Here is a 12,238-nt window from a genome sequence, read left to right as displayed (position 1 = left end):
TCAAACTTCACTTTTTTTACGACAAGAAATAATAATAATAAACGACACTTCAGAATTCAGAATGCCAAATTAAAAGTCACTCAGATAACGGCATTAATTCAGTTCAATTAAATTCAAGTTTATATGTTATTTCACTATAATTATTGTTTACAAAAGCCCATTTATACATTAAAATGACATTGGAAAAAAATTAAGGTTATGTTGCGTCAATACTAAGTAATGCATGTATAAATTACATTAATGCAGTGTTTCTAAACCACATTCCTGGAGGACTAACAACACTGCATGTTTTGGATGTCTCCTTTGTCTGTTACACCCATTACAGTTCCTTCAGTCTCTGCTAATGAGCTGATTATCTAAATCAGGTGTGTTTGGTTAAGATCATGCAACATGTACAGAGCTGATGGTCCTCCAGGAACATGGTTGAGAAACACTGCATTAATGTAGCCTACGTATAGAATGCACTTTCAATCACAAAACTTTTATTCATTCATTCTCAGTCCCTTTATTAATCTGGGGTCGCCGCAGCAGAACAAACCGACAACTTGTCTAGCATATGTTTTACGCAGCGGATGCCCTTTCAGCCGCAACCCAACACTGGGAAACATCCAAACACCCTCATTCATACTCGTACACTACGACCAATTTAGTTTATTCAATTCACCTGTACCACATGTCTTTAGACTTGTGGGGGAAACCGGAGCACCCGTAGGAAACCCACACAAACACTGGGGGAACATACTGGGAGAAACTCCACACAGAAATGCCAACTGACTGGAACCAGTGACCTTCTTGCTGTGAGGCAACAGTTCTAACCACTGAGCCATTGTGTCGCCTAATGAATAAACACTTTTAACGTAATATTAACTGCAATAAATGAGTTAATTCTTTAGAAAAGTAATTTGTTTGTATCTTCTAGATAAAGTTATAGTTTATTTATTTATGTTTAATATTAGTTAGGCGACGCAGTGGAGCAGAAGTGCTGTCGCCTTACAGCAAGAAGGTCGCTGGTTCGAGCTGATTCAGTTGGCGTTTCTGTGTGGAGTTTGCATGTTCTCCCTGCGTTCGCGTGAGTTTCCTCAGGGTGCTCCGGTTTTCCCAATGTCCAAAGACATGCGGTACAGGTGAGTTGAGTAGGTTAAATTGTCTGTAGTGTATGAGTGTGTATGTTTCCCAGAGATGGGTTGCAGCTGGAAGGGCATCCGCTGCATAAAACATGTGCTAGATAAGTTGGCGGTTCATTCCGCTGTGGCGACCCCAGATTGATAAAGGGACTAAGCCAACAAGAAAATTAATGAATTAATAATATTAGTTACTATTTTCTCCTGATATATAGCGGGACCTGTATTTTGAAATTCAAAGACATTTTCCCCTGACCCGGATGTGTAAACGCGATCCATCCTCAACATGCCTCTCATTCATTTCGTGTTTTTTCGTTTGTTTTGAAGGTAAAGTGTTGGCTTTTCTTTCCAAATTACGTAAACCAAACGCAGATGAGATGTTTTAAGTACTACCCGGTCGTCATTCCATTCAGTTAATACTTTATTTTCATGGACTAATCTGATGTTTGAAGATACTGACGCTTTATGGTCCAGTTCACGCGAAGTTTTCTTGTAGACAGTAATCGAGATAACGTTAGTCAACTGAAACACAACCCAGAGGAGGACTTCAACAGTTTCCCCCCCTGCTGCTCATAATGTCTTTAGCTGGTGCGCTGTGGTTTGCAGTTCAGGATGATTTATTAACAAATGGTGTATGTAACAACACAACATCATCCAACATCAGCAACAAAAAACCAGACAAACAGCCCAGCACCAGCGAGCCCATCTCTGCTCCCGAGATCCACTCTGTGCTGGGCGGACTGGACGATCACTTCCTTTCACGCTGGTTACATCTCAACCGACAGTGTCTGCGGTTCATCATCGATTTCATCCAGGCCCGTTTTAAAAAAGACATATTTGCGTCCAGCCACAAGCCGAACTTGTCCGAGGCCAACATTCTGGCCGCACTTGCCTACTACGCACAGGGGTCTCTGCCAAATAAAGTCACAGACCGTCTGAGAATCGATCAGAAAACAGCATGCGAGGCGGTGAAGGCCACCACCAAACTCTTATCAGACTTAACCCCCGAATTCATCACATTCCCGAACAGTTATAACGACCGCATGGGTGCCGCACAAGCCTTCAAGAACCTGAGCGGCATCCCGCATGTGGTGGGAGTGTTGGGGTATTTGCACATAAGGGTGAGACCTCCCGTCTTGGAGGAACGCATGTATGTGAATACTCTGGGTTATCATTCAATCATGGTGCAGGTCATATTCGACGCGGACGGGAATCTCTTTAGTGTGGAGCAGTGCTGTCCTGGGGGAACTCCTGAACACTCTGTTTGGGAAAACTCGGACATTGGCAGACAGTTCAGCATATTTCAACACGGGCACACGTGGATCATTGGTAAGAACCATTGGGAACAACTAATAAACCTTTAGTTTTCTTATTTTACCTTAAATCCTATAGGTCAGGGGTTCCCAAAGTTTTCAGCCCACGACCCCCAAAATAACAACGTCAGTGACTCACGACCCCCACTAATTTCAAAGGTGGTTGTAAACACAAATGTTCAATGCAACGGCACACACACACACACACACACACACACACACACACACCAATAAGCCTATATAAACATAAGCATATTGACAGCACTAAAAAGTGCAACAGTCTTAACATCTATAAACCATTTAAGGGATGTAATCAAAACAATGGTCCTAACATACTTCCTGTTTTACATTTTTAATTTCTATATTTTCTTAGAATCTATAAAGAGCTACATATTGATAAATAATGTCATGATAGCTGTTTTTACGTTAAGTTATGAATGAATTGCTTCTTGTTACAGTTATGAAATAGCTTGATCACCACATTGAAATGGTCTATATATATATTTTATAGTCATTTATTGATTTAATTTAATATAATCTTCGCTTAATAAGACTGGTCAACACAATGTTTACACCAGGAGTCTGTTTTAATTATGGAGCCCATCACTCGGAGGTCATTCTCAATGTTTAGTCTCCTGTATTCATCTTTAATGTGTTTGAGTGACATAAAGGTGTTGAAAGTTAAGACTGGTGCTGTAAAATCAATTTGCTGCAAATGATGCTACTGCTGTGGGGATAATCTAATGTAAAAACCCAAGGAATGGCCATCCAATGAGGAAAAAAAATGAAATTGGTGGCTATTAATTTGCATTTTAATATACTCTTTTTTTAATTCTGTCAGTTATGGCTAAATAGTACTTTTAATGGCTTATTAAAATTGATTTGATTTTTGAAAATCACCCTGCGGCTGCTCAGGGACCCCATCCTCCACTTTGGGAACCATATGTAATGGTAACAAATTGAGATGAAGTTGGTTTTATAATCACACATTTATACTTTCTACTTAACATAATAACAGAAAAGTATTCTTTGCAAATTTCATATTGTGACATCGTAGTATTAGTCAATGACTATCAAAGTACAACAATGTTCACTGTCAAGTAGTGATAATGTTGTTTTGAAGTCATACTTTCATGTTGTTTCAGGCCAAATATTCAAAGTACCATGGTAAACATTATAGGGTGCATGTCACAAGTTGGCACTGAACAAATGTGTGAATATAATCCATTTTGGGGTGATTTTGAGTCTTAATTTGGCCACAACTTTCTCTGTTTCTTATTTTGACACATATTTTGTGAAAATACTGTAGAAAATTTTCAAAGAGTCTACAATATACTCTCCTTAGTGCTTCTACTTTACTACTTTTGCCCCATTGACTTCCATAATCATATAGAGTGGACCATTTCAATGTGGTGATGTCATTGGTCCATGAACAGTTCCTGCTTGTTATCAAACTATTTCATGACTGTAAAAACAAAGCAATTCAATTAAAACTTAATGTTAAAACAGCTTTCATAACATTATTTATCCTTATGTGGCTCTTTTTGGATTGTTGGAAGCTATAGAAATTAAAAATGTAAAACAAGAAATACGTTGGGACCATTGTTTTTGTTTACATCCCTCAAATAGGTCTATATAAATGCACGCACACTATGCTAATTTCAATAGAACTCAATTTAAAAGCCAGAAACTTTTTTTGCAGAGGCCTATCTAAAGTGTTATTGCTGCCAACTGATGATCAACAGTAAAAATGACAAATTTAAACTACCCAACAGGAAAATCTGATCGGATAAAACCACTAAATGCATTGCAGATGAAGTTTTGACAGTTCTAGATGGATTTGGTTGTTGAAACCAAAAATGCAAAATTAACTGCTCCCAACATTTACAAAAATAAACATTTGAGAGCATATTACATAGATATAATACAACACAAAACCACAATGTCACAAATCAGTTTGGGATGATTATTTTTATTTTTTTTCATTTCATTTTATTTTTGACCGGTCACTAATGGTTAAGTAATAAAACTAGAATATTAAAATAATATCAAATAGATTTTTTTTTGTTTATAAAGGCACAGTGTTTTGTTTTTGAGAGTAGGTTTTTACACAAATGAGTATAAACTCTATACAGTTTTGAATGATGTCTTGAACATTTTTTTTTATAACAGAAATTGATGTTTCATTTAGACTGTAATGACAGCAATCACATGCAGAGCCCACCTTGTGTAATGCTTTTTTTAAACTGGAACTCAAGTGAAGTGCCTACATGTGGAATCATTGGTAACGCTTTTATTTAAGGTGTCTTTACACAGGTTCTATGCACTTACTATAGTAATTACAATAAACTATGCTTAATTATATGTTACTAAACCCACATTCTATCCCCAACTATTTATTAGTACATGTAATTAACTCATAATTTAGACTGTAAGAAGAACACCTGAAAAATTATTTATAACCAAATTATTTTTATGCAGAATAAGATATGTAGTTCATTTTAAGAAAAAATAATAATGTTGATAGTAATTAATAAAATGCAACATACACTGTTTAAAAAAAAAAAAACAGCACATGATAGTTAAGTTGGTTTTGACTCATGGCTTCTGGTTTAAGATAGTTCTGGTCAAAAGCTGCTTTTAATCATAACCCAGAAAACGATTTTTATCTGTAGAGAAAATAAATGTAGAGAAAGAAAATAAGTTTAAATGCGGAGTCCATCAAAACTGGTAGAACTTAAACAACAAAAAACAGCTTAAACCAACGCTATCTCATGACAATTCGTAACTTTTCGATTTAGTGGCTAATTCGTTTGAATTTGTACCATCTAATTTCTACAATTTAGTATGATTTGCTCATCACCCAATCACGGTTGGCTTTATGGGTGGGGTTTGGTGCCAAGCCTCCTTTTTAAAATTGTACATTTTTATACCACTTAACTCCTAAGAATTATATGAATTAACCACTAAATTGGAAAAATGTAAAATAGTCACGTTTCCTCGTCAGACCAGTCTGCTTAAAATTAGATCATGGCCAGCAAGAACCACTCGCTCATGGACATTTACTCAAAGCTGAAGTTCCTCCAAAATGTCAGTATTGCAATAGGAAACAAACTGTTAAGCATTTCTTCATAAATTGTTAGAAAATTAATGTCTATGATGCAATATTCGTGTTGTGTACACCATGATTTTATATCAGATTTATTTTAATGTGTGATGTGACTAAAAGTGATCATAAATGATTATTTTCTCAATTCAAATGAGTAGCGGTTTCGGCTTGGACCCAAAAACAGTATTTCATACTTCACCGATACATCACGACTTAACAAGCAGATAGGAAACAAACTGTCATGCATATACTTTTGCAATGCCAGACATCGATTTTTATCTGTAGACACTTTTAGCTGATATAGCAATAAACTCAGAACTGTCTACTAAGAAAAAACAGCTTAAACCAACGCTTTCTAGCAACAATTCGTAAATCTTTATTTAGTGGCTGATTTGTTTGAATTCGTATAATCTCATCGTATAATCTCAAGATGTTTTTTGGCCAGCGGAGAAATGGAAATGGTTGTGCTCAACCGTGTCTTGTTTCTCTCAAGGTTTTTTTTTTTTTTTGTTCTTCACTTTTGTCAATTGGTAAAGTTTTTTTTCCTCGCCGCTGTCGCCTCTGGCTTGCATGGTTCGGGATCTGTAGAGCTGCGCATCAATGGATTTGCTCTTCAGTTTTTGGACTCTCAGTAGTGATTATTAAACCACACTGAACTTAGCTAAACTGAACTGAACTTAAACTCTGAAAAATGAACTGACACTTTCTATTTACTATGATCTTTTATGTGAAGCTGCTTTGACACAATCTACATAGTAAAAGCGCTATACAAATAAAGGTGAATTGAATTGAATTTGTACAATTTAGTATGAGTTGCTTATTCCTTAATGACGGTTGGGGTTTGGTGCCATGCCTCCTTTTTAAAATCGTTAATTTACATACGATTGAACTCATACAAATTAATACAAATTAATTAATCAGGTTGCTTAAAACAGCTCATGACCAGCAAGAACCACTCGCTTATGGACATTTATTTTAAGCTGAAGTTCCTCCAAAATGTCAGTATCGCAATAGGAAACAACTGTGAAGCTTATACCTTTGGAATGCCAGACAACGATTTTTACCTGAGAGACTTTAAAGCAAATATCTTTTTAATTGTTAAAAATTCCAAGATCTTTTGATCAAAAGTAAATCTTAAACTGTTTAGATTTTGATCTTATTTTATGTTATTCTATCTAAATATTTATTAAATGTTGAATTTTTGGACATGCTGCAGTCTATTTAGTGGTGGATTCTGAAAAGCCTGCAAGTAAAGCATTGCAGTAGTCGATGCGAGAGAAAATAAAACTCTTAATCAATTTTTCAGCCACTGTGAAGGACAGCAGGGTACGAATACAAGCATTTTTTTATTCTTGAGATTTAAAAAAAAATGAAATAAATGGATCTGTTTTTGTCAATACCAAGCCTAAACATTGAAAGTGGGGGTCATGCGAATGATCAGATGCCTCATCGACTCTCTCTTTTCCCCCCACAGGTAGCCCATCTCTTCTAGGATGTGGACATGTTTTGACCCCAGTGGAGACCATTCGTATAAAAAGCAACGCGGCTGTGCAATTTAACAAAGCACACGCTCTGCTATACAACAGTTCGCAGCATGTCTTTGGTAGTTTGAAAAGCCGTTTCCAATGCCTGCAAGACTTCGGCTCCATCCAGTCACCCGAGTCTGTGGCATGCATGATCAGAGCCTGCTGCGTCCTGCACAACATCAGCAAGAAGTTCTCCGTGCCGTTACCTGCCGATTTTAGCTTGGAGCCGCTCCATCCGCCGTCAGAAGTGCTCAACATCATGGCAGAGCAGCAGTTTGACTACATGGAAGACACTAAAGATGAAATGATAGAAATGTTTTTTAACACTACAGAAAACGAGGATGACTCCGAGGCGACCAGATCTATGAGAGAATACTTATGATCGCAAAAGAAAAGTCTGAAACCGTTAGTATTTCAACTATGCTGAGTGAAATAAACAGACATATGCATGCTGATGCCAGCCGATTGGTTATATACACAAGCTTTATTAATTACACAGTTGATTCAAATAAGTTAATGCTAATTCGCTAACATTCATCAACAAGTAATATGAATAAAAAAACGTATGGAAGGCTATAAAATTAGCTCATTCAATACTACAAGTTTGTTACAAGAAGAAGTACTCCAGTAGTACCATGGGTTCAGTGATGCTAACAATAGGTGCTGCTTTGGATTTAAATACAGATTGGGTGAGTTTTGACTAGGCGAAATGGAACGGCTGAAGATAGTACATTTCCTGTGTCAATAGTACAGTTGTCAGCCATGAAAGGCAGTATTAGAAATATAGAGTTTATTACCCCATATGTAATGCAAAGTTATTTTTCACCCAACTTGTGTATACCAATTTCAAAGAACTGTGATGGATGCATCCATAATGTTGTTCTTACCACATGTTGTTCACTTTTTCTTTTACACATTTATGTTGATTACTTGCTTTGAAGACATAACATGTTTGTGCAATACAGTAATACATATGTATTTCGTAGTTTGTTGCTTTTGCTTTGAGCGGCATAACCATAAATGGTGTGGTTTTTCATTCAAGATGGCGGTTTACATTTCAGCTCTTACTAAAGTGACTTTCAGTGCAAAAAAGAATCTCATAACTAGGCCCACACGGAATCTGCGCGCGCATTAATTCTGTTTATTTACTTGAGTAAATGTGTGTAAATCTAAATTTATTTAGTTTTTTTTTTAATTAATTACAGTAATATTATTGACTAATATGAAAATGTTCATCTGATTTATGTACAATGCAGTTTTTTAGTAGATATATTATATGAGAGACTTGCTTTGTTTACCAAATAAAGTGAATCTAATTAGATTTCCAATTTAAGCATTAAACAAAAGTTAAAAAGGTGTTACTTTTTATTTCACTAATTAAGGTTTTAGTAATGATACTCCCAAAATAATTCTGCAGAAATCCGCAGATTTTTACAAAAATTCTCCACAGAAATAGCAAAAAACGTCCGCAAATTCCGTCTGGCCCTACTCATTACTGGTAAAAACAACGTAAAATAGGTATGTTCATTAGCATACAATATAAAAATACTCAAATATGTGGTCACATTTACTTTAAAAGAAGTGGTTTAAATTCAGTCATTTCACTAGAGATTTAAAGATCAAGGGATTGAGCGTACATCTGGCGCAAGACGTGTTTGGTGTGATTTTTTAGCTATTTTCAGACCAGCGCAACAGTAATTTTCAGGTTTTGCTTCACGTTGGTTAAATAGTAAATCCATTTGCACCCCTTTGTGGACAGATGGGTGTGCTGGCCTGAAAAGGAGGTGTGTTAAGGCGCATTGTTGGTGTGTTGCTATTTTAAGGAACTGAAATAGATGGCGCCTTGACCAACTGAAAGCTGGTCTAAAGTCCAGCGCAAAGCGCATTAGTTATGCGCCTATGCAGGTCCAAAAGTGTACACATTACTTAATACACACAGGATGTTCAGCAATACACAAATATCTTTACACATAGAAAAAAATTAAAGGATTAAAATCCTAATATACATAAATATAAAAAACAAAACCCCCATGACTTCATCTCGGGGGGCTTTTTTCAGTTTATTAATAATAATTTGCATTTGTATAATTTTATTATTAGTAGTATTATTTATTTATATTATATTTGCTTTAACTTCATATTTGGGTTTTGGAGACGTTTGCATCACCATATGTGAGGCGTAAGAATAAGATGTGTGTTTGGATTTACATTTTTAAAAAGGATGTGTGTAAGTTTTTTACCACACTTTGTTATCATTGTTCATTTATTAATTTGCTAGAAATTAGAACTGAATTTAGAAATAGTTTTGAAACAAATCTTTGTGCTTAACAAATGAAATGAAATATGCAGGCGAATGTATGTCTTCAGGGGAGTAAGTTTCCACCACTTACTCCTCAAATGTAAAAGAGTAAAGAGTAAAAAGTAAAGAGAAAGTAAAGAGGTCCAATGAAGGAGGCTCATTCTTTATTCTCACGCTGCAGATGGTCTGTTTAACTGTTTTCTCACTAAAGAAATGTTCAGTTTTTTCACTTACAAAGTCCGCCATGTAAATAGCAAATGTGTCATGGCGTGACACACCTAACTCTTAAAGGGAATAGGAGATGAGACTCTGATTGGTTTAATGCATTATGCTCAAAACACACCCAGAACTCATTAAGAGAATAAGCACAATCCTGTTAGACCATGCAGCAGGGCACAGAGCGTGGGTTTCTGTCCTTAAAATAGCAAGAAGATTCGGACACGCCCTAATGCTTTTGCACCACACGCTTTAGACTTTGCACTTAGATTATTAAAATAGATCCCCAAAAGTTTCTTTGTGAAGCATTTTCTGACATATATTTCAAAATGGGTTCAATTTGGTTAGTTTATGAATAGGAATCAGTTATGCTTCTTAATTTAGAATTGACAATAATCAATGTAATTGATGTAATGTAGCTGAAATTGTGACAGCGGTTTATACCATAGTTTAGATTATTTTCACACAAATTCTAGACGTTTTAATACAAGCAAATAAGAATATGACAGCGAACAAATAAAAATATGACAACAAACTTTGATCCTATTTTACAACAGGATCAAGCTGCATAAATTTCCTGAGTTGTTCAACAAAAAACTTTTTTTCCAGAAACAGCGTATCTGCAGGGTCTTAAAGTGTCTTAAATTTCATATGATAAATTTTAAACTTTAAAAAGTCTTAAATTCACTGAAATGTCTTGTAGATATTAAATTATTTCAAATTGGTCTTAATGTTCCTTTGTTTATGGAAAGCTGTCCAATCACCAACATCTCTCCAAAACTCCATTCATAACTTATATTTTAACAGTCTGTCGTGCATTCATTCATTCATTTCTTTTCTTGTCAGCTTAAGTCAATTATTAATAATCAGGGGTCGTCATAGCGGAATAAACCGCCAACTTATCCAGCATATGTTTTATGCAGCGGATGCCCTTTCATCTGCAACCCAGTTCTGGGAAACACCCATACACACTTGTTATCTTAAAACAATTGTATGTATAAAACTAGGGTCTGCTTGTTTTGACACATTATTTAAAATATGTGGCTAAGAAATAACTAATTAGAATAATTTTTGTGATGGGGCAAGTACTTCTTTTTTTTGTTTTTGTTTTTTTTGCTTGGCCATTCAAAAAATTCTCAGTGTTTAGTCCTATATCAGTCTAAAATTGAATTTTTAATGGTCTTAAAAGTCTTAAATTTGACACTGTGAAACCTGCAGAAACCCTGTAAAAGTAAAAATGTACTTAAACGTTTGGCTTTAACCTTTTTTTTTTGTCCACACATTGTCATTAGCACACAAAATGTAGTCATTTCAATATAAATTAATGCTATTAGTATTTGTGAGGACAATTTTGTGAATTCCCGTGTACATTTTGCAGTGGTTTCAGGTTCCTCATACAGTTCTTAGCATTAACAGTACACTATTCAACATAATTCACTACAGTAATATATCATGAGTCATTCACAATAGTAATAGCCAGCACTTTAAGCATCGTATGCTTTACGGTTGACATTTTTGGTATGGTTTAACTTGGTCACAGTGGTTGACCAATATGATATGACCATAATTTAATCCTAAAATCTGATTAGTAATACAAAATAATACACAATGTTTAAAAGAATCAATATACAGCTCTTTTCATATAGATTCACAGTTAAGTTGATTTTAAATAGACTCTTGTTTAAATCCTAACTAAATGTTCTCATTGTTAAAAAGCTTTGTGCAAAATAAGCAGCATTAAGTACAGCTCAATGAAATAATCCATAAACATTATCAAGCTAAAAAATATATCAAGAAACAAGGCCATATACATAGATATATTAATAAAGACTGGCAGTTCAGTTCAAATGGTAAACTCATATTATTTAATAGCTCAGGGTTAAAATGCTATGTCTTTCATTAGTAATCAGCATTTAAGAAAAAGGAATGTCTGGATCGTCTATTCATTCAGTGTTTATGGAATGAGACCACTTGACAAGAAAGTGGGAGATATTTCATTCTAGGTGTTAAAAGACTTGCTGAAAATATTGAAATTTGGCTTGAAGATTATCTGAACTTGGTATTTCTTTCTGCATTATACCAACAGACATTATTCATGCATGGCTTTGCTAAACAAAGAAAAAAAAAAGTGCATAATTCATGTGTGGCTTGAATTTTCAAAATCTTTTAAAGCCATTGCGTTGACATAGATCGTGTCAGTGTTTTGATAAATGGGTTCGGACTGCTGCACAAACTTGGTTTGCAAAGAGTCCAGGATGCACTGGTGCAGGAACACATACTGAGACTGTAAGAAAAGATAAGAAGCATAACACAGTTAAATAGAGTATAACATGCATGCAGTGTCTTAATATTTTATAATGCCTATTATAATCATCATTACAAAAATACATCCTGACCAAAGAATACTAAAAAGATTTGTTGACCAAGGAGCCATACCTTGGAAGCATGCTTAGCTTAGATTATATTTTGCTATGAATGTTGTACTTTTATTCAACCTGTAAGTCCTTCACATTCGATAATGTTACCAAAAATTCTACAAAAACCTTTTGAAATTTAACATTTTTATATTTTTCTTCAGAATATCAACTTTATGTTATGCAGCTATTAACTGAGTGCTGACAAATAAACTTTTGAAGAAGAAAAAAGGATTATAA

General features: G+C 35.1%; 2 protein-coding genes across 3 annotated transcripts in view; one reads left to right on the top strand and one right to left on the bottom strand.

Annotated features, from left to right (window-relative positions):
- Positions 1–1,385: 1,385 nt before the first annotated feature.
- Positions 1,386–8,051, top strand: si:dkey-197c15.6. Its single transcript, XM_692391.11, has 2 exons — positions 1,386–2,450; positions 7,018–8,051. The coding sequence occupies exons 1-2, from the start codon at positions 1,697–1,699 to the stop codon at positions 7,449–7,451; spliced, it is 1,188 nt and encodes a 395-aa protein (XP_697483.2). The 5' UTR covers positions 1,386–1,696; the 3' UTR covers positions 7,452–8,051.
- The window catches only part of ptprh (protein tyrosine phosphatase receptor type H), a 38,439-nt gene continuing 33,735 nt past the window's right edge, over positions 7,535–12,238 (bottom strand). The window contains exon 18 of one of the 2 annotated variants that reach the window (XM_073941426.1): positions 7,535–11,868. In XM_073941426.1, coding sequence (XP_073797527.1) covers positions 11,722–11,868 — 147 coding nt within the window. In that variant the 3' untranslated portion in view covers positions 7,535–11,721. The remainder of the gene's footprint in view (positions 11,869–12,238) is intronic. The other variant, XM_017354021.4, reaches the window with a different exon arrangement.

This window comes from Danio rerio, chromosome 24 (genome assembly GCF_049306965.1).
Source record: "Danio rerio strain Tuebingen ecotype United States chromosome 24, GRCz12tu, whole genome shotgun sequence".
NCBI classification, from domain to species: domain Eukaryota; kingdom Metazoa; phylum Chordata; class Actinopteri; order Cypriniformes; family Danionidae; genus Danio; species Danio rerio.
Note: the sequence above shows the minus strand (reverse complement) of the source record. Positions and strands in the feature narration are given on the sequence as shown.